This window comes from Felis catus, chromosome B2, assembly GCF_018350175.1.
Source record: "Felis catus isolate Fca126 chromosome B2, F.catus_Fca126_mat1.0, whole genome shotgun sequence".
Taxonomy (NCBI): domain Eukaryota; kingdom Metazoa; phylum Chordata; class Mammalia; order Carnivora; family Felidae; genus Felis; species Felis catus.
Genome location: NC_058372.1, coordinates 71,297,218 through 71,319,565, shown reverse-complemented (window position 1 = coordinate 71,319,565; position 22,348 = coordinate 71,297,218). Strand labels below are relative to the sequence as shown.

Here is a 22,348-nt window from a genome sequence, read left to right as displayed (position 1 = left end):
GTTACTAGTCTGGAACTACATATTAATACATATTTGACAAGGCAATATTCTAGAAATCTCTTCTTTGTCTTAATGAATTTCTGGTCAAAAAACCTCTGATGTACTTAGTGACAAAATATGTAAGGACTACCGTAGAAAAATACACTACAGAATTATAAACTAAGGCAAATGAGTTAATTATAGTGTTCATTAATAAATGCAGCACAGCTATAACAGCCCCATTTAGAAAGATTATATAGTTTAGATTGCAAGGCAGGGAGGGGTAAAATTGGGAACTGAAACAGAGGCCAGGTCATGAAACACCTTGAATCCTATAATAATATATTGACTGTCTGTTTCTGTGGAGAAATAGTTAGCTATAGAATAGATTTAAGCAGGGGTGTAATTAAATTTGCCTTTATAAATTTTTACTTTGAAAAGTAACATTTGCTTTGAAAAAATCAGCAAAGAATATATGTTAATTTTGAAAGCAACCCTTTCATGGAGCCCTGATCTAACTTCCCAGGGATGTTCATACTTAGAACAGTTGAGTGCTTTTTCTTTCTCTTCCTTTCTTTCCTTTTCATTCCTCTTCTTTTATTTCCTTTCTTTTCTTTCTTTCTCCAGTACAGTGCTACAAGTTTTTTGGTCTTTTCCTCAGTGTGAGCCTCTTGTTTTGATTTTGTGGTTGAAAGCATGATCTGATATTAAACTTTTGCTATCTAATTAAGAATAAACAGACTTTAGGGTTGAATCTTAGACAATGCCCATTTACTCCTGAGAAATAATTTACATACTTCGTGAATTACTTGCAGGAATACTTTAATTTTTTACTACTTCCCCAAAGCAATTTAGGAGACTACCTAATTAAAGAGAAATTCTTAAACCTTACCTTATTTAAGAAGATAATTGAGAAAAATCTATGAAAAACAGTTCCAACATCACCCAGAAAAATCTGTTATTGTCTTTAGTCTGACTTTTACTATTTTCTGCTTTGTATTGCCTTCTGAATTAAAATCTGTGGTAATTTGTCTACCTTAGATCAATCAACAGGACCATACCAGTTACACTTAAGCACTTTAGTGTTTCCTTAAACACTGAGTTAGTGTTAAATAGAATATGCTATTTAAGTTGCAACTGCCAGTGTATACTAAACTAAGGAAAGAACATATGTAATTAAAACAGCATCTTGAACACTTGAATTTGTGGATTTGAATGTTTGATAGCATATTCTTCCTTTCTCTTTTTTAAAAAAAATTTTTTTTTCAACGTTTTTTATTTATTTTTGGGACAGAGAGAGACAGAGCATGAATGGGCGAGGGGCAGAGAGAGAGGGAGCCACAGAATCGGAAACAGGCTCCAGGCTCCGAGCCATCAGCCCAGAGCCTGATGCGGGGCTCAAACTCACGGACCGCGAGATCGTGACCTGGCTGAAGTCGGATGCTTAACCGACTGCGCCACCCAGGCGCCCCTTCCTTTCTCTTTTTAATTATCAGCATATCTAATTATTTTTAAAAATGAAATTGTTCTATCAAAAGTTATATGCATAATGATAAAATTTGATGATAGTTTAGGTTATACATGTTTGTATATTACATGTTATATATGTTTTCTGTCTCGTGTGTTACCAATAATATAAATATCGAGTTTTTTTGTAGATATGTAATTCATCTTTACTACATTTTTTTTTACTGCATGTTTTTTAAAGGAGTCATGTTTTATTTTTACCACCTGAAGGAAGAAAAAAAGCAATACTTTCTCACCCTCTTTTTCATACTGACTTAACAAGGGGCAAATGAAGAGTGATATACATGACAGTCAATCATCTTTTCTCTTCTCACTTGAATTAGCACTGTGTTTCATCTTGATAGTTTTAAAAATGAAAATAAGTAAATGGCATTTAGGAAATATTTTTGAATTAGGTTAAGTGTCCTTTTTATGATCAGTTTGTAGTCATATGAATAGAATATGCTGTAAATCAATGTTCCAATTATTAGGATGTGAAAAAGTTGGTTTTGGAAGGCCTTTCTGTTTGACTGAATAGCTGAAGTATATTAGAGGAAAATTCTGTCGATTCTTATATAGGCTTTAACTTTTCAAATAAGTTTCTATTTGTATGAAATCTTGTTTGCTGAGCAATATGATTTCATACATAAAACAGAAATTTGGAAGAATTAATACTCATCTTTATAATCATTTTTATGTATAAAGTTTCTGTCATTCTAAGAGTTGAGTACATATTCCATAATAGTATATGGATACCAAAACTGTTACTAACTCAGTATGTTGGGAAAGAAAGAAAATTGAAATGATGGATGCCCCAATTTAAAATTAGAGCAGTGCTATCCACAGGAAATGTAATGCAAGTCACAAATGTAGGCCACACATGCAATTTTATATTGTCTGATAACTATATTAAAAAAGAACAGGTAAAATTAATTTTAATAATATACTTCATTTAAACCAACATATCCAAAATTTTATTTATTTATTTATTTATTTATTTATTTATTTATTTGGAGAAAGAGTGAACGTGCATAGGAGAGGGGCACAGGGAGAGGGAGAGAGAGAATCCTAAGCAGGCTGCACGCTGTCAGCCCAGAGCCTGATGCCTAGCTGGATCTCATGAATGTTGAGATCGTGACCTGAGTCAAATCAAGTCGGACGCTTAACTGACTGAGCCACCCAGGCACCCCCAAAATATTATTGTTTCTAAATGTAGTTAATATAAAACATTATGTTTGGAACATTGTGCTTGCTTTTTTTTTTTTTTTTTTTTTTTTGAACTAAGTGTTTGAAATTCAGTATGTACTTCACAGTATACCAGATCTCAGTTTGGACTGCCCACGTTTCAAATCTCTCAGTAGCTACATGTGGCTAGTGACTACTACTATATTGGATAGTGTAGTTTCAGAGTTACAAGTAGGCTTTCCCTCATTTATTATCATTACCACTTCCTTTTGTATATTCACACATTTTTAGAACTGGAATCCCAAATCAGTACACATTCAAAACACAGTCATTAGAATCTTCTGCTTTTTGAATGAAATTTTGTAATGTAAATTGTAAATATTACTTGTTTAAATAATGGAATTAAGGTATCCATGACTAGAGAGATGGGTAGGGAAAGGTTAAATTTTCTAGTTTTTCTTTTTTTTTTTTTTCATCTGGAATGCATTTCCTTCTTAAAAACTGCAGTCACCTTGGAGATTAAAGTTCATTATTCTCAACTGTGGCAGGCTTCCAGATGCCTCTTTTAAAGGACAGGAGCTCTGTACACTGGGGCCTAAGTTTAATGAACTTTTAGTATAAATAATGACATTCCAAATTTTTGCGAAACGTTATTTAATATGTATAGTTTAAGGATTTCATATGCATATATTTTTTAGGGTGTAGTTTTTTTGTTTTTGTCTTGTTCTCAAATTGCATCAAATGTTTTTGATTGAACCTTACACAAAAGAAAGCCCCTGAGCAAGCATTTAAAATCATGTCTGTACTGCTAAAAGTGTTTTTCATTTTTAATCGCTGATAAATGGGATTAGGTTCTTATTGTGCCAGAGAATATTTGTGGAGAACTTCATATTTTATATGAATTCTTTGTTTAGTCCTCACAACAACCTAGTTATATAGGTGCTGTTATCCTAATTCTATGGGTGGGGAAAATAGACCTGGAAAGATTTAGCTGAATTGCCTAGGAAGTTCTTAAGTGGTAAATCAGAGTCCCAAACCCAAGTCTTCTTGTTGTATAATATGTTGTAATCTTCTTTCCCCAAATAAAGAAAAAGTTCTGGTTAATTTAGAGAAAACGTACATTTCATCATTCTGAATTATAATCCCAAATATCTTGGCATAAATTACTTGAATATCACAATGTTTTGTCCAGTGTTTATTAAACATCATGCTAATGGTGATGATGACCATGTTTGAATTCTGGCTTGCCATCTTATCTATAAAGTTGAAAATGGTAAAGCCTGATACTGGCATTAAAAAAAAATTTTTTTTTCAATGTTTATTTTTGAGAGAGACAGAGTGCGAATGGGGGAGGGGCAGAGAGAGGGAGATACCGCTGATACTGCCATATTTTAAAGCAGTGTAAAATAATTCCCTGTAAACTATTGAGATATCATTTTGTTAAGTCAGAATATTCTTGACCTTTCTTAAAAGATTCTGAATGTTTCTTAATAAAAACATTAGTATATAAATATATGTATATTTATATACATTAACATTATATTAAGACCTCTAAAACCTGATTCTTAAATTTTGTAAGGTCATTTTTTAAGGAACAATATAATTAAAGAATGTTATGGATCCACTTGTGTTAGAATGAATAATATTACATTGGTAGGGCTCTCACTTTACATTGTTACTGTTTCTTTTTTAGCCACTAGGAAGCCAAGCCCTAAGGATCCACCAAACAGAAAGGGAGTCCGAGTGGGATTTCGCTCCCAGAGCCTCAATAGGGAGCCACTTCGGAAAGATACTGATCTTGTTACAAAACGGGTTCTTTCTGCAAGACTGCTAAAAATCAATGAATTGCAGAATGAAGTAACTGAACTCCAGGTCAAGTTAGCTGAGCTGCTAAAAGAAAATAAGGCTTTGAAAAGGCTTCAATACAGACAGGAGAAAGCCCTGAATAAGTTTGAAGATACAGAAAATGAAATCTCACAACTTATTGCTCATCATAACAATGAGATTACAGCACTCAAAGAACGCTTAAGAAAATCTCAAGAGAAAGAACGGGCAACTGAGAAAAGGGTGAAAGATACTGAAGGAGAACTATATAGGACAAAATTTTCCTTGCAGAAACTGAAAAAGATCTCTGAAGCTAGACACCTACCTGAACGAGATGATTTGGCAAAGAAACTGGTTTCCGCAGAGTTAAAATTAGATGACACCGAGAGAAGAATTAAGGTAAAACTTATACAGCTTTAATTGTGCTGTTTTAATATCGTTTTTCATTGGGTATTTAAGAGCATACTCTGTTAAGACTGCTTATTGAAGTTCAGATTTGCTTAGAAATGAAAACTATTTCTTTAATATTTTAAAAATTATCTTTCTGAGGAAGATTAGGAAAAAATTAAGAGTGTATATTTAAGAGCAAGATACAAAAAATTTATACATTAATGGGAAGGTTAATGAATGAATGAGTGTTTAATTCCACGAATCTTAGTCATTTTGGGTAAGTACATCATTTGATTACCGGAGTGTTTCTCTAAAATTGAAAACAGTACAGTAATAGCTGTAGTGTATAAAACTGACATTTGGGGCCATTGTGTAAGAAATGCCACAAGAAAAATACTTTGTTTTTATTTCTTTGAACATTTGTAAAAGACATTTTTGGCAGCAGAGCATATCCTTATTCCCCCAAATAGAAACTAACATGAGAGGTGGGTAGAAGAATGTTGAGTTACTAGCCTGAGAATACAGTAGAACGTTTATTTTTTTATTTTCATTTTTATATTTTTAGAGGGAGAGGGAGAGGGCGTGTGAGTGGGCAAGGGGCGGAGGGAGAGGGAGCATGAGTGGGAGAAGGGAAGAAGGGGAGAGGGAGAGAGAGAACCTGAAGCAGGCTCCATGCCCAGTTCTTAGTACATGCAGGGCTGGCTCGATCTTAAGACATGCAGTCATAACTTGAGCTGAAATCAAGAGTTGGATGCTTAACTGACCGAGCCACCCGGGCACCCAGAAAGGTATTTTTCTTGGGGCACCTGGGTAGCTCAATCGTGCCAAACTCTTGATTTTGGTTCAGGTCATGATCTCACAGTTTGTGGGATTGAGACCACATTGAGCTCTGCACTGACAGAGTGGAGCCTGCTTGGGATTCTCTCTCTCCCTCTCTTTGCCCCTCCCCTGTGTGTATGCATGCATGCCTGCTTGCTCTCTATTTAAATAAATAAACTTTAAAAAAAAAGGTATTTTTCTTATAACAAGTTGGAAAAAGAGTACTATCCCATGATTGTTATACAGAGAATTTATATTAGATGCTAACTCATATGTATGTATATCATGGGCACATGATAAAATTACATAGAAGTAAATGCATATACAATATACACATGAATGTGAGTGTGTGTGTGTGTGTGTGTGTGTGTGTGTATGTATGTGTATGTGTGTATGTGTGTATGTGTGTGTCAAACAGAAGCCCTGAGTCAGGACTTATTAAAACTGATGAGTAGTTTGGAAAGCCAAGGTAGGGGAAAAGTATGGGAATAATGCCTGCTGTGACAGCTCTCTGAGGAAGGGCAAGTCAGAACTACAAGTAAATTAGCTTCTGCCATGTATTAATTGGGTGTTTTTAATACGGGGTATGTTATTGTACTTCTTTGTATAGTATACCGTGTTCAATATACCAATGCTAAGCCCAGGAGCAGTGGCTTACTAATAGAGTGTACATAAGTGGTTAGAAAAAGTATCTAACTTACTCTATAAAATCAGCAATTATTATCTTCTGCTTGAGTGCACAGAAGATACCATATTGTGTAGGCTTCACCAGTGATCAACCCAAACTGCAGAGCAAACATATGGAAACATTTTTTTTTTTTTTTTTAAGGGGCCGCTTACCTTGAGGTGGCTTGGAGGTAGGGGCTGAAAGCAATTACTGTCACAAAAAACAACAAACATTTTAATTATTTTTAAAGGGGAGTATAAAATGTGCCAAATAATAGGGTTTGAAATTGGGAACCAAGAGCACAGAATGCTAATAATGATAAAAAAAACAAAAACCACCTCTGTGTATGTTTGTATAAAACTAGAGAGAACATGGTATTGCATTGTACACACATATACATACACACACATATGCTGTGGTTCTCTCTTACAACCAGTTATGAAGGAGGCTTATAGGGTGTTGGGGGAAAGAGGAGAAAGAAGGAAGAGAGGAAAAATAAATCTGTGGATTCTGAGTAGTAGATGGAGGTTAATTATGTGGCTGCCCACTTGGGAGCATGAAAATCAGTCATCTGTAATGATATCTTTGAAATACTTGTTAACTGTATAGGGTCCTCAATTTTTTTTTCTTACTGGATTTAAAAAAGTGCTTTTAACTTTTTATTTTGAGATAATTATAGATTGATATGCAGTTGTATGAAAATTATATGTAGAGATCCTATATGCCCTTCATCCAATTTCCCCAGCAGTAACATACTGCATAACTACAATATTGCAGCCAGGAAATTGGTTTTGATAGTGATACAATTCGTCAACCTTACTCAGGTTTCATTAGTTTTGCATGAATTCATTTGTGTTTGTGTGTGTGTATATGTTTAGTTCTCTGCAGTTTTATCACTGTGTAGATTTATGTGACCACCACCAGAATCAAGATGCAGAACAGTTCTATCACAAGTATCCTGCGCTACCAACTTTTATAGGCACAGCTACCTTCTTGCCTTCCTTCCACTCTAACCTGTGACATCCACTAATCTGTTCACTATTTCTTTAAATTTGTCATTTTAAGAATGATATATAAGTGGAATCATGTAGTATTTAAGCTTTTGAGATGAATAGATTTTTTTTTTCCTAGAGCTCCATCCAAATTGTTGTGTATATCAATAGCGTGTTCCTTTTTTATTCTTGAGTAGTATTCCATAGTATGGATGTACCACTGAGTGTTATGGTGTATCCCATTGGAGGACATTGGGGTTGTTTCCAGTTTTTAACTATTAACTAATAATGCCACTATGAGCATTCCTGTACAGTTTTTTGTGTAAACATAAATTTTCATTTCTCCGGGATCTGTGCCTGAAAGTGTACTTGATGGGTTGTATGATAAATACATTTTTGGTTTTGTAAGAAACACCATTCTCTTTTTAGAGTGGCAGTGTTATTTTACATTTGTACTAGCAATGTATATGTGATCCAGTTTCTCCACATCCTTGCCACCATTTGATGTTCTCGCTCTTTTATACTGTAGCCATTCCAATAGGTATATAGTGCTGTGTCGTGGTTTTAACTTGTATTATTCCTAATGGCTGAGGGTGTATAGCTTTTCATGTGCTTATTTGCCATCTATAGATTCTATTCATGTTCATATTTTTTGCCTCTTTTTAAATTGGATTGTTGGTGCATTTACCATTGATTTTTGAATCTTTATATATTCTAGGTAATCTAGGTCCTTTGTCAGATGTGGGGCTTGCAAATATTTTCTCCCAGTCTGTAGGTTGTCTTTTCATCTTATTCACAAGGTCTTTCAGAGGGAAGGTTTTAAATCTTGATGTAATCTAGTTTATTAGATTTTTCTTTTATGGATTGTACTTTGGTGTCAAGTGTAAGAATTCCTTGCCTATTTCTATCACCCTTTGCCTGTAGCTCCAGAGATTTTTTACTGTGTTTCTATCCAAAAGTTTTATGGTTTTATGGTTTTATGTTTTCTTTTCTTTTTTTTTTAATTTTTAACTTTTTTTTAGAGTTTATTTTGAGACAGAGAGAATGAGTGGGGTAAGGGCAGAGAGAGAGGGAGAGAATCCCAAACAGTTTCCGCACTGTCAGCACAGAGCCCAGTGCGGGGCTCAGGCTTACAAACAGTGAAATCATGACCTGAGCCAAGATCAGGAGTCAGACGCTTAACTGACTGAGCCATCCAGGCACCCCTATATTTTACTTTCAAGTTCATTTTGAGTTGATTTTTGTATAAGATGTGGGGTTTAGGTTGGGATTCTTTTTTTTTTTTTTTTCTTTTTTTTGCCTGTGGTACCCAGTTACTCTAGTACCATTTGTTGAAAAGACTATCCTTCTTCCTTTTAATTTGGCACCTTTGTCAAAAACCAGTTGGGGATATTTTTGTGGGTCTATTTCTGGATTCTGTAGTCTGTTGATCTATGTATGTATATGTCCCTCTGCCAATGTCAGACTTCTTCATTATAGGCGACATAGTAGGCCTTAACATCAGGTAGTGATTCCTCTTATGTTATGCTTTTTTTTTTTTTTTTAAAGTTTGGCTATTTTAACTATTCTGGGTCCTTTGCCTTTGCATATAAACTTTAGAATAAGCTTGTTTTTGTCTACAAACACCTTCTTGGGATTTTAATGGGAAATGCATTAAACATGGATCAATTTGTGTAGAATTTATATGTGGAACCTTTCTACTCTTGAACACAGTATATTCATTTATTTCATCGTCATCATTCCCAGGATATAGATCCATACAGGTTTTTTTAGATTATACCTAAGTATTTATTTTCTTTAGAGCAATTGTAAATACTTTCACTTCTTTCTAGATGAGGAAATTATGTTTGGACTTTTATTTTCAAATTTCAAAGCTTATTTTGTTGTAATAATTATTTTCACAAGGAGTTATGAATATTTTATGCACATGAAGGAAGAGCTTGGTTTTAGCAGTTTACTTTCAAATATTAGGAGTGTTGAGTTAATTAGCTGTAAGCCCCAAAGTTTGGTTGGGAGATACAAGCTACTTCATTTATATTGTGTTTGAAGTTCTATTGGAAATGACATTTAATATGTAATTATGAACGTACTATGCTCAAATCAGTCTTATTTCAGCTGTCATACCATACTGAAAATTTTTTTCATTTTTTAAAAAATTTAAATCCAAGTTAGCTAACATATAGTGTAATAATGATTTCAGGAATAAAATTTAGTGATTCATCACTTACATATAACATTCAGTGCTCCTCTCAACAAGTGCCCTCCTTAATGCCCATCGCCCATTTAACCCATCCCTCCACCCAACACACTGCCAGCAACCCTCAGTTTATTCTCTGTATTTAGGAGTCTCTTATGATTTGCCTTCCTTTCTGTTTTTATCTTACTTTCCTTCCCTTCCCCTATGTTCATCTGTTGAGTTTCTCAAATTCCACGTATGAGTGAAATCATAAGATATCTTTCTCTGACTGACTTATTTTGCTTAGCATAATACCCTTTAATTCCATCCACATTGTTGCAAATGGCAAGGTTTTATTCTTTTTCATCACAGAGTTGTATTCCATGTATCTGTATATCACATCTTCTTTATCCATTCATCAGTCGATAGACATTTGGGCTCTTTCCATACTTTGGCTATTGCTGATAGCACTGCTATAAACATTGGGGTGCATGTGCACCTTCAAGTCAGCATTTTTGTATTCTTTGGATAAATACCTAGTACTGCAGTTGCTGGGTTGTAGGGTAGTTCTATGTTTAACTTTCTGAGGAACCTCCATACTGTTTTCCAGAGTGGCTGCACCAGTTTGCATTCCCACCAGCAGTGCAAAAGGGTTCCTCTTTCTCCATTTTCTTGCCAAGATCTGTTGTTGCCTGAGTTGTTACTTTAGTGATTCTCACAGGTATAAGGTGGTATCTCATTGTGGTTTTGATTTGTATTTCCGTGATGATGAGTGATGTTGAGCGTTTTTTCATGTGTCTCTTAGCCACCTGGATGTCTTCTTTGGTAAAGTGTCTATTCATGTCTTTTGCCCATTTCTTCACTGGATTATTTGTTTTTTGAGTGTTGAGTTGGATAAGTTCTTTATAGATTTTGGATACTAACCCTTTATCTGATATGTTATTTGTAAATATCTTCTCCCATTCTGTCGGTTGCCTTTTAGCTTTGCTGATTGTTTCTTTTGCTGTGCAGAAGCTTCTTATCTTGATGAGGTCCCAGTAGTTCATTTTTTGCTTTTGTTTCCCTTGCCTCGAGAGACATGTCAAGTAAGAAGTTGCTGCGACCAAGAAAAAAGAGGTTGTTGCATGTTTTCTCCTCTAGGATTTTGATGGCTTCCTGTCTTACGTTTAGGTCTTTCATCCATTTTGAGTTTATTTTTGTGTATGGTGTAAGAAAGTGGTCCAGCTTCATTATTCTGCATGTTGCTGTTCAGTTTTCCCACCACCATTGCTGAAAAGACCGTCTTTTTTCCATTGGATATTCTTTTCTGCTTTGTCAAAGATCAGTTGGCCATATTTGTGGGTCCGTTTCTGGGTTCTCTGTTCTGTTCCATTGATCCATGTGTCTGTTTTTGTGCCAGTACCGTACTGTCTTGATGACTGCAGCTTTGTAATGCAGCTTGAAGTCAGGAATTGTGATGCCTCCACCTTTGGATTTCTTTTTTAACATTACTTTGACTATTTGGGTTTTTTTCTGGTTCCATACAAATTTTAGAATTGTTTGTTCTAGTTCTGTGAAAAATGCTGTTGTTATTTTGATAGGGATAGAATTGAATATGTAGATTGCTTCGGGTAGTATCGACATTTTAACAATATTTGTTCTTCCAATTCATGAGCATGAAATGTTTTTCCTTTTTTTGTGTGTCTAATTCAGTTTCTTTTGGAAGCTTTCTATAGTTTTCAGTGTACAGATCTTTCACCTCTTTGATTAGGTTATTCCTAGGTATTTTATGGGTTTTAGTGCAATTGTAGATGGGATTAATTCCTTGACTTCTCTTTCTGTTGCTTCATTATTGCTGTATAGAAATGCAACTGATTTCTGTACATTCATTTTATATCCTGCTACTTGGCTGAATTCATGAGTCAGTTTTAGCAGGTTTTTGGTGGAGTCTTTTGGATTTTCCATGTAAATATCATGTTGTCTACGAAGAGTGAAAGTTTGACTTCCTCCTTGCTGATTTGGATGCCTTTTATTTTTTTGCCTGATTACTGAGGCTACGACTTCCAACACTATGTTGAATTACAGTGGTGAGAGTGGACACCTCTGTCATGTTCCTGACCTTAGGGGAAAAGCTCTCATCCTGATTGAGGATGATATTGGCTGTGGGTCTTTTGTATATGGTCTTTATGATCGTGAATTATGTTTCTTCTATCCCTACTTTCTTGAGGGTTTTTATCAAGAAAGGATGCTATAATTTGTTAAATGCTTTGTTTGCGTCTATTGAGAGGATCATGTGGTTGTTATTCTTTCTTTTATTAATGTGATGTATCACATTGATTGATTTGCAGATATTAAACCAGCCCTGCATTCCAGGAATAAATCCCACTTGGTCATAGTGAATAATTCTTTTAATGTATTGTTGGATCCAGTTGGCTAGTGTTTTGTTGAGAATTTTTGCATCCATGTTCATCAGGGAGATTGGTCTGTACTTCTTTTTAGTGGGGTCTTTGTCTGGCTTTGGAATCAAGGTAGTGCTGGTCTCCTAGAATGAGTTTGGAAGTTTTTCTTCCATTTCTATTTTTTTGGAATAGCTTCAAAAGAATAGGTGTTAACTCTTCATTAAATGTTTGGTAGAATTCCCCTGGAAAGCCGTCTGGCCTTGGACTCTTGTTTGTTGGGAGATTTTTGATTACTGATTCAATTCTTTACTGGTTATGGGTCTGTTCAAATTTTCTATTTCTTCCTGCTTCAGTTTTGGTAGTGTATGTGTTTCTAGGAATTTGCCCATTTCTTCCAAATTGCCCAGTTTGTTGGCATAAAATTGCTCATAAGATTCTCTTATTATTGTTTGTATTTCTGTGGTGTTGGTTGCAATCTCTCCTCTTTCATTTATGATTTTATTTATTTGGATCCTTTCCTTTTTCTTTTGATCAATCTGGGTAGGGGCTTATCAATTTTGTTAATTCTTTCAAAGAACCAGTTTTCATTGATCTGTTCTATTGTGGTTTTTTTTTTTTTATTTCAGTATCATTGATTTCTGCTCTAATCTTTATTATTTTCCTTCTTTTCCTGGCTTTAGGCGTTATTTGCTTTCTTTTCTAGCTTTTTTAGGTATAAGGGTAGGTTGTATATTTGGTACCTTTTTCCTTCTTTAGGAATCCCTGGATTGCTACATACTTCCCTCTTGTGACTGCCTTTGCTGCATCCCAGAGGTTTTGGACTGTCCTGTTTTCATTTTCATTGGTTTCCATGTACTTTTTCCTTTTCTCTTTAATTTCTTGGTTAACCCATTCATTATTTAGTAGGATGTTCTTTAATCTCCAAGTATTGGCAGTCTTTCCAAATTTTTTCTTGTGGTTGATTTCAAGTTTCATAGCGTTATGGTCTGAAAATATGCAAGGTATGATCTTGCTCTTTTTGTACTTGAGGGCTGATTTGTGGTCCAGTATGTGATCTATTGTGGAGAATGTTCCAGTGCACTTGAGAAAAATGTGTATTCTGCTTTAGGATGAAATGTTCTGAATACATCTGTTAAGTCCTTTTGGTCCAGTGTGTCATTCAAAGCCATTGTTTCCTTGTTGGCTTTTTGCTTATATGATCTGTCCATTGCTGTACGTGGGGTGTTGAATTTTTCTCCTGGTCCAGTATTATTATCAATGGGTTTCTTTATGTTTGTGATTTATTGATTTATGTATTTGGGTGCCTCCACGTTGGGGCATAACTATTTATAATTGTTAGATCCTCTTGGTGTATAGACCCTTTAATTATGATATAATGCCCTTCTTCATCTCTTGTTACGGTCTTTATTTTAAAATCTAGTTTGTCTGGTATAAATATGGTCACTCCAGCTTCTTTTGATGACCATTAGCATGAGGGATGTTTCTCCATCCCCTTACTTTCAATTTGTAGGTGTCTTTAGGTCTAAAATGAGTCTCTTGTAAGCAGCATATAGATGGGTCTTATTTTCTTATCCATTCTGATACCCTAGGTCTTTTGATTGGAGTATTTAGTACATTAACATTTAGAGTGAGTACTGACATACTAACTCTTTTCTAAATGGAGGAGCCTCAGCAGCCCACCTGAGGCTAATTCCTACCTTTTCATACTTCCTAAAGCCTTTGGCCCAATTTGTAATTATATTTTCCATAATCTCAGTGATCAATCCAGAATTTGAAATCTGTACTCTTGAGTTTCTTGATTTACTGTGAAAATTAGCTTTTGTTTTTGTGCCTCATACATTTATTCATATTTTATTACTTTATCCAACACAAGGTTAATCTTTTTTCTTCAAACTCAATAGGTTATAGTCAGTACCACTAATTGGATAAGGGAGACCTCTAGGAGCTCAATTGTGGTGTTTCACTTTACAGAACTAAAACCCAGGAAAGTCCTGAGTATCCCTTGAAATTGCAGTGAAATAGTAGTGCTATCTTTAAGGTCTGTGCTACTGTTTCTTAAGAATGACTGTATGGTGTTTTTTGTTTCATTTGGTGTAGTTTTTTCTTTTATGTTCCTTAGGCTGGAACTCATGGCAGGCAGGTTTGTTTATTTGTTTAGTAATCGTCTCATTCCAGGAAGGATTTCGGGCCACGATTCTTACTCCCTTTTGAGTTATATTTTCTTTTTAGAGGACAGGACAAAAAGCATTTTCCAAGTTACCTATAAATAATTTAGCTGTGGAAAAACATCCCTCTGACTATCATCCTCTCTCTACGTTGGGTGCAGGCTTATTTTGTTAGTTGATGGAACTGAGAGAATGCACAGAGTCCCCATGATTTAGGAGCATGGTAGTTTAGAAGTAGATACATGTTTAGGGAGACAAATAACCAAAGGTATGAGTGGAGACAACCACTCATGACCTCTATTTTTTCTCTTGTGTGATATGGTCTGCCCCAAAATGGACCATATACCAGGGATGAAGAACTGCTTGATATGGTTCAACTTGTTTAATTCAGTACAAAGGGGCAGACAGCTAAATCAGACTACATATTTATTTCTTCATTTATGGTTGGCTTTATACCATCATTTTGGCTTTTACTTCAGTTAATTTACTGAATAGAGTCGTGTCAGTAGTAGCCCCATTTTAATATATGAACTTAAATATTAAGTTATATGTAATATTTAATAGTTAAATAAAACTGCAGCAAAGTATAAAAAAGCTGCAAAAAATATAAAAGTGTGCTTTTATAGCAGAAAAACATTTTTAGTTATATAATGCAGTGATTCCCAGTTTGTGGTCTGAAGACCTGTTGATATGTTTAAACATTACAGACCCCCCTTCCCCAGGAGCTTTTGTTTATGTGGGTATATCAGAAATGAAAACTGAGAACATTTAACTATATTTCTTAATTTATTTAAAAATAATAATAAACAACTGACTACATGTTATAAGATTTTTTAATGAAAAATATTGTATTTTCTAAACAAAAAATGAGAGAAGAGTGGCATTGTTTTCTATATTTGCAGTTTTATTCAATGTCAGGCTTAATATAGAGGACACCTGCATACTTAAAGCTGCTTCTGCATTCAGTCTGTTGCTGTATGTTATTATGGTTGATAGATATTTAAAAAATGCAGCCTCACACAAATGTCTATAGGAGTTAGAAAATGGAAGAACATTTTAGAAGCCTTTTCAGATAGCTAGATAGGCCTCTTTGATACTATATCAAAACATAGTAAGTGGTGTTTCTTATAGGTTTGTTGCAGAGTGGAATCTGAAGCCATGGATCAGTGAACTTTTTGTACTCTGTCATATCACTTTTGTATTTGTTCATTGTATTAGGTAGATTTTCTAAATGCTGACCATTTTCTTTATATATTATCACATCTTATATAGAGAGCCTTTGGAAAATTCTAACATATATTCATGATGATGAGTGAAAACAGCAAATAATATTTCATTATAAAAGGGTTCTGAACTTGCAGACTCCTGAAAGTGTCTAAGGGACCTTTAGGTGATCCCTGCACCTCTTGTTGAGAATCACTGATTTAACATGAATAGTTCTTTATTAGCAAGTTCATTTGTGATTACCCCCAAATGCAGTTTCTTTTGATGACTGCCAACCTGCATCCACCATGGCTTACGAGGCCTGCAACTGGCCTCCAGTAGCAGCTGAAGGTAAAGGCACTAATTCTGTCCCCATTCCTCATTAGAAACACAGAGCTCTGGTTGCATTCCTCATCTAAGGGTACAGTAGCATACGGTCATAGGGAAGACCAATAAAGCAAATACCATGAATTGTAACTATCTTAAGAATCCTTAGTCATTAAATAAGAAATTATCTACAAAGTTTTATGAAAAGATCATAAATGTAATGATAATTATTCATGCTATTAAAAGGATACCAGTAAACTGTAGGGTGTACACTTAATACATTAAAAAAATTCAACCCTGTTTTAGCATTGAATTGGCACAGAGTAAACTAAATAAATTACCTTGTTAGAAAAACATTATTAACAAGGCTTTCTCTCCCTTTTTAGAAATTTTTAAAGATTTTGGGGAGTGATTTGAGTAGCCTGAGTATCATACAGCTATGAAAGGAGGTTTGAATACTCTTCTTTTTCTTTTGATAGATTTTCCTGTTAGAGACTAGCATTCAAATTCCCTTGACCCTAGAGCTGCCTTTGAGTGGGTATTTGTTTCTCCGTGATACAAACATTATAGTCCTCCAATGTAAACCATTTTCAAAAATAAGAATTGATTCATCATTATCTTCTCTTACCCTTCCTAGTTTAATCAGAACCAGAATGGAACTGTCTAGTATTGGGTCCTTTTCCTGCATCTTTCCCTGCCATACCTTACTCTTGTGTCTAGGTATCTGCTCTAAGCATTTCTGTCCTTTCACCCTTCAGAAACCGAAAGCCAGAACGCCCCTCGTTGCCTTACTTACTTGGTCTGTATGATTTCTTTAAAAATGAAACTAATTAGCACATTTGGAGGTCAAACCGAGAAATCAGTTTTGTGTTTGTCCCACTCTGACTTAGTGCAGGTCCCTTAATTGACAGGTTTCAGTTGTTTCATCTGAGGAGTGAAATGGAATGATTTGAGCGTTCTTTTGTTTCTGAAACCTGATGAGTATAAATCATGTTTTCAAATCTTTTATGGGCCAAAAGCGGTTTTAGCATGGTAAACCATATTTATTAAAAAATAATGAAGTCCTTATTATCTCTGTTGAATATTGGGAAAATGAAAGATTTTTAATGTTAAAAAAAGGAACTGCTTGTAAAATATAATAGCATTTGTTGAGATCTTACTAATTTTTTATTGTATAATTATTCAAGGAATTGGCTAGATTTTGTTATATTGTTTACAAATATTTTTACCAATTTTGGTGGGAGTGTATTTACAATGAAATTATGGGATCTGTGATTCAAGGGTAAAGTTTAATACTCTTTATCCAGAGAATAAATTTTACAGGATCCTTTCAAACTATCCATTTAGTTAGAACAATTGTTATAGCAATTTTATGTTAATATTTAAATTAAAATAATGTTTCTGTTGAAAAGTAATACAAGCATTACAAAAGTCCTAAAAATTCAAATAATACAGAGAAGTAGACAACGAAACATCACTATCCTTTCTGTTATCCTTGTAGACTCCTTTCCAAGAAATAATAACTGTTAAGAAATCATCTCAACATGTACAAGTTCAGGGCGCCTGGGTGGCTCAGTCGGTTGAGCGTCCGACTTCGGCTCAGGTCATGATCTCACAGCTCATGAGTTCGAGCCCCGCGTCAGGCTCTGTACTGACAGCTCAGAGCCTGGAGCCTGCTTCTGCTTCTGTGTCTCCCTCTCTCTCTGCCCCTAACCCAGTCGCATTCTGTCTCTGTCTCTGTTAAAAATAAATAAACATTAAAAAATAGGGGCGCCTGGGTGGCGCAGTCGGTTAAGCGTCCGATTTCAGCCAGGTCATGATCTCGCGGTCTGTGAGTTCGAACCCCGTGTCAGGCTCTGGGCTGATGGCTCAGGGCCTGGAGCCTGTTTCCGATTCTGTGTCTCCCTCTCTCTCTGCCCCTCCCCCGTTCATGCTCTGTCTCTCTCTGTCCCAAAAATAAATAAACGTTGAAAAAAAAAATTAAAAAAATAAAAATAAAAATAAAAAAAAAACATGTACAAGTTCATAAAGATCCTTTTTTTATTCACTAACTATAAATGGGAGTGTACCATGCACACTGCTTAGTATGTTGTTTTTACTGAAACATATTTTGGTGTTCTTTACATGTTACATGTTATTGTGTGCATACATACAAGATTATATATATATATACGTATATATATATGCATATATATATACGTATATATATAAACTCACAGCATGAATAAAATCTGCCTCATTCTTTTTTTAAGTTTTCCAGGTATATTGAGATATAATTGACATACAACACTGTATAAATTTAAGGTGTACAGCATAGTGGTTTCCATATATTGTGAAATGATTATCATAATAAGTTTAGTAAGCATCCATCATCTTATATACAGTCAGTAAAAAGAGAAATCAAAAAAAGAAAAATAAATGTTTTTTTTCCTGTCATGAGAACTCCTGGGATTTACTCTTGTAACAACTTTCATATATGTCATATGTCATATGTCATATAGCAGTGTTAATTATAGTCACCCTGTTGTACATTACATCTCTAGTATTTATTTATTTATCTCATACCTGGAAGCTTATGCCTTTTGACCATCTTTCTTCAATTCTCCCTCCCCCCCATTTTCCTCCTGATAACTCCAAGTGTGATTGCTTTTTCTAGGAATTTTCTTTTTGGTTAAATATGCCACATGTAGGTGAGATCATACAATAATTGTCTCTTTATGACTTATTTTACTTAGCATAATGCTTTAAAGGTCCGTCCATGCTGTCCCAAATGGAAGGATTTTCTCATTTTTTTTTTTTAATTTTTTTTTTCAACGTTTATTTTTGGGACAGAGAGAGACAGAGCATGAACGGGGGAGGGGCAGAGAGAGAGGGAGACACAGAATCGGAAACAGGCTCCAAGCTCTGAGCCATCAGCCCAGAGCCTGACGCGGGGCTTGAACTCACTGGACCGCGAGATCGTGACCTGGCTGAAGTCGGACGCTTAACCGACTGCACCACCCAGGCGCCCCAAGATTTTCTCATTTTTTATAGCTGAATAATATTCCATTGTATGTGTGTGTATACACCACATCTTTATCCATTCATCCATTGATGGACACTTAGGAAGTTTTCATGTCTTAGCTATTATAAATAATGTTGCTATGAACATGGGGGCACAGATATCTCTTAGAGTTAGTATTTTTGTTTCCTTTGGATATATTCTCAAAAGTGGAATTGCTGGACCATAGGTTCAGTGTAATTTTAGTTTTTTTAAGGATCCTTCATACTGTTTTCCGTATTGGCTATACTAGTTTACAGTCCTACCAACTGCATAAGGGTTTCCTTTTCTTCACATCCTTACAAGCATTTGTTATCTCTTGTCTTTTTGATTATGGCCACTCTTATAGGCATGAGGTAATATCTCATTGTGGTTTTGATTTGCATTTCCCTAATGACTGGTGCTGTTGAGCATTTTTCACGTATCTGTTGGCCTTTCATATATCTTCTTTGGAAAATGTCTATTCAGGTCTGCCCATTTTTAAGTGGACTCTCTTTTGCAATTGAGTTGTAGGAATTTAGGAGTTCTTTATATATTTTGGATTTTAACCCCTTATCTGATAGGTGGCTTACAAATATTTTTTCCCATTCAGTATGTTGTCTTTTTAATTTGTTGATGGTTTCTTTTACTGTGCAGAGACTTTTTAGTTTGGTGTACTCTCTTCTTGTATATTTTTTATTTTGTTGCTTGTGCTTTTGTGTTCTGTCCAAAAAATCATCACCGTGATCCATGTCTTAGAGCTTTTTTCCTTTGTTTTCTTATAGGAGTTTCATCTTTTCCGGTCTTATGCCTAAGTCTTTAATCCACCTTGAGTTAATATTTAAGAGTAGTGTAAGTTAGAGGTCTAGTTTCATTCTTTTACATGTGAATATCCAACTTCCCTAGACCATTTATTGAAAAGACTGCTTTTCTCCATTAAGTATTTTTGGCTCTCTTGTCAAATATTAGCTGACCATAAATACTTGGATTTATTTCCAGGTTCTCATTTCTGCTCCACTGATCTCTTTGTTTTTATGCCAGTACCATACTGTTTTGATTACTGTAGCTTTATAGTATAGCTTGAAATAAGGAAGTGTGATGCCTCCTGCTTTGTTACTCTTTTTCAGGAGCACTTGGCTATTCAGGTTCTTTGTGGTGCCATGCAAGTTTTAGGATTTTTTTCTATTCCTTTAAGGAATGCCATTGGGATTTGATAGCGATTGCATTGAATTTATAGATAGCTCTGGGTGGTATGGACATTTTAACAATACTATTAATTCTTCCCTTCTATGAACACAAGTTACCTTTTTCCATTTATTTGTGCCCTCTTTGATATCTTTTGACAGTGTCTTGTATTTTTCAGAGTAGAGATCTTTCTTCTCCTTGGTTAAGTTTAATCCTAAGTGTTTTATTGTTTTGGTGCTATTATAAATGGGATTGTTTTCTTTCTTTTTCACATAATTTATTGTTAGTGTACAGAAACATTACTGATATGTGTAGATTAATTTTGTATCATTCTAACAGTTTTTTGATTGAGTCTTTAGGATAATTTTTTATATATAAATTCATGTCATCTCAAATAGAGACAATTTTGCTTTTTCTCCTCAATTCTGATGCCTTAAAAATTTTTTTTAACCTGTTTGCTATAGGTAGGCCTTCTATTAAATAGGAATGGTGAGTGGGTACCTTTGTCTTGTTTCTCAAAGGAAAAGCTAAAGCTTTCAGCCTTTCACTATTGAGTATGGTATTAGCTGTGGCCAACATATATGGCCTTTATTATGTTGAGGTATGTTCCTTCTATACCTAATTTGTTAAGAGTTTTTATTATGAACATTTGTTGATAATACAATTTGAATATGAATTATGAATATTTGTTGATAAAAACATTTTTGTCAAATGCTTTTTCTGTATCTATTGAAATGATTATATGATTTTTTCTTTCATTTTATTAATGTGTGTATCACATTGTTGATTTCTATATGTTGAACTATCCTTGCTTGCATTCCAAGTATAAATCCCACTTGATCATGGCAAATGATTCTTTGAATGTGCTGCTAAATTTGATTTGCTAGTATTTTACTGAGAATTTTTACATCTGTTTTCACCAGGGATATTGTTTTTTGTTTGTTTGTTTTTCTTCTGATAGTGTCCTTTTCTGGCTTTGGTATCAGAGTGATACATGCCTTGTAAAATGAGTTTGAGAGTATTCCCTTCTCTTCAGTTGTTGAAAAAGTTTGAGAAGGATTGGCATTAATCCTTCTTTAGATGTTTGGTAAAGTTCGCCAGTGAAGCCATCGGGTTCTGGGCTTTTCTTTGTTGGGAGATTTTTGATTACTGGATCAATCTCCTTCCTAGTGATTCATCTCTTCAGACTATTTCTTCCTGACTTAGTCTTGGTAGGTTGTATGTTTCTAGCAATTTTTCCATTTCCTGTGGTTGTTGAGTTTATTGGTGTATAGTTATTCATAGTAGCCTCATGATTCTTTATATGCCTGTGTTATCAATTGTAATGTCTCCCTTTCAGTTATAGTTTTGTTGATTTGAGTCTTCTCTGTTTTTTCCTTTGTTAACTTTGGACTCAGTTTGTTCTCATTACAGTTCCTTAAGATGTAGATTTGGGTTGTTTATTTGGCATGATTTTGCTTCTTACTGTAGGCATTTATTGCTGTGAACATCACTCTTAGAACCTTTACTGGATCCCATAAGTTAAGGTATGTTATGTTTCCATTTTTGTTTGTCTAAGATACTTTTAAAATTTCCCCTTTATTTTTCTTTGATATACTGGTTATTCAAGAGTGTTAATTTCCATGTATTTGTGAATTTTCCAGTTTTCCTCTTGTTAATGATTTCTAGTTTTATACCATTGTGGCTAGAGAAAATACATGGTATGAGTTTAATCTTCTTGAATTTGCTAAGGATGTTTTGTGGACTAACATGTAGTTTATCATAGAAAATGTTCCATTTTCACTTGAGAATAATGTGTATTCTGTTGTTGTTGGATATGCATACGTTAGGCCTGTTTGGTCTATAGTTTTCAAATCTCTTCTTTCTGTATTAATTCTCTGTCTAGATGTTCTATCCATTGTCGAGAGTGGGTTATTAAAGTCTCCAACTGTTATTTGGTATTGCTGTTTATTTCTCCTTTTAGTTCTGTTGGTTTTTACTTTATGAATTTACGTGCTCTGATCCTGGGTGCATAAATATTTACAATTATTATATCCTCTTGATGCATTGATCCCATTACCATTATATAATAATCACCTTTGTCTCTTTTTACATTTGTTAGTTTAAAGTATCTTTTGTCTATAGCTGCCACTGTTTTTTTTTTCTTTTTTCTTTTTTCTTTTGGATATCATTTATTTGAATGACTTTCCATCCCTTCTTTCAGTCTTTGTGTGCCTTTAAGGCTATAGTTGGGTCTCTTGTCTCCCATCCAAGTAGTAACCAGGCCCCACCCTGCTTAGCATCTGAGATCAGATGAGATCGGGCGCTTTCAGGGTGATATGGCCATAGACTGGGTCTCTTGTAAGCAGCATATCAATGGATTAAAAAAAAATTTTTTTAACGTTTTTATTTATTTTTGAGAGACAGAGACAGAGCATGAGTGGGGGTGGGGAGGCAGAGAGAGAGGGAGACACAGAATCTGAAGCAGGCTCCAGGCTCTGAATTGTCAGCACAGAGCCTGAGGTGGGACTTGAACCCATGAACTGCAAGATCA

At 34.8% G+C, this 22,348-nt stretch overlaps 1 protein-coding gene across 3 annotated transcripts in view; it reads left to right on the top strand.

Annotated features, from left to right (window-relative positions):
• The window catches only part of LCA5 (lebercilin LCA5), a 149,107-nt gene that overhangs the window by 91,479 nt on the left and 35,280 nt on the right, over positions 1-22,348 (top strand). For all 3 annotated transcript variants that reach the window (XM_045057764.1, XM_045057762.1, XM_003986325.5), the window contains one exon: positions 4,364-4,893. In XM_045057764.1, coding sequence (XP_044913699.1) covers positions 4,364-4,893 — 530 coding nt within the window. The remainder of the gene's footprint in view (positions 1-4,363; positions 4,894-22,348) is intronic.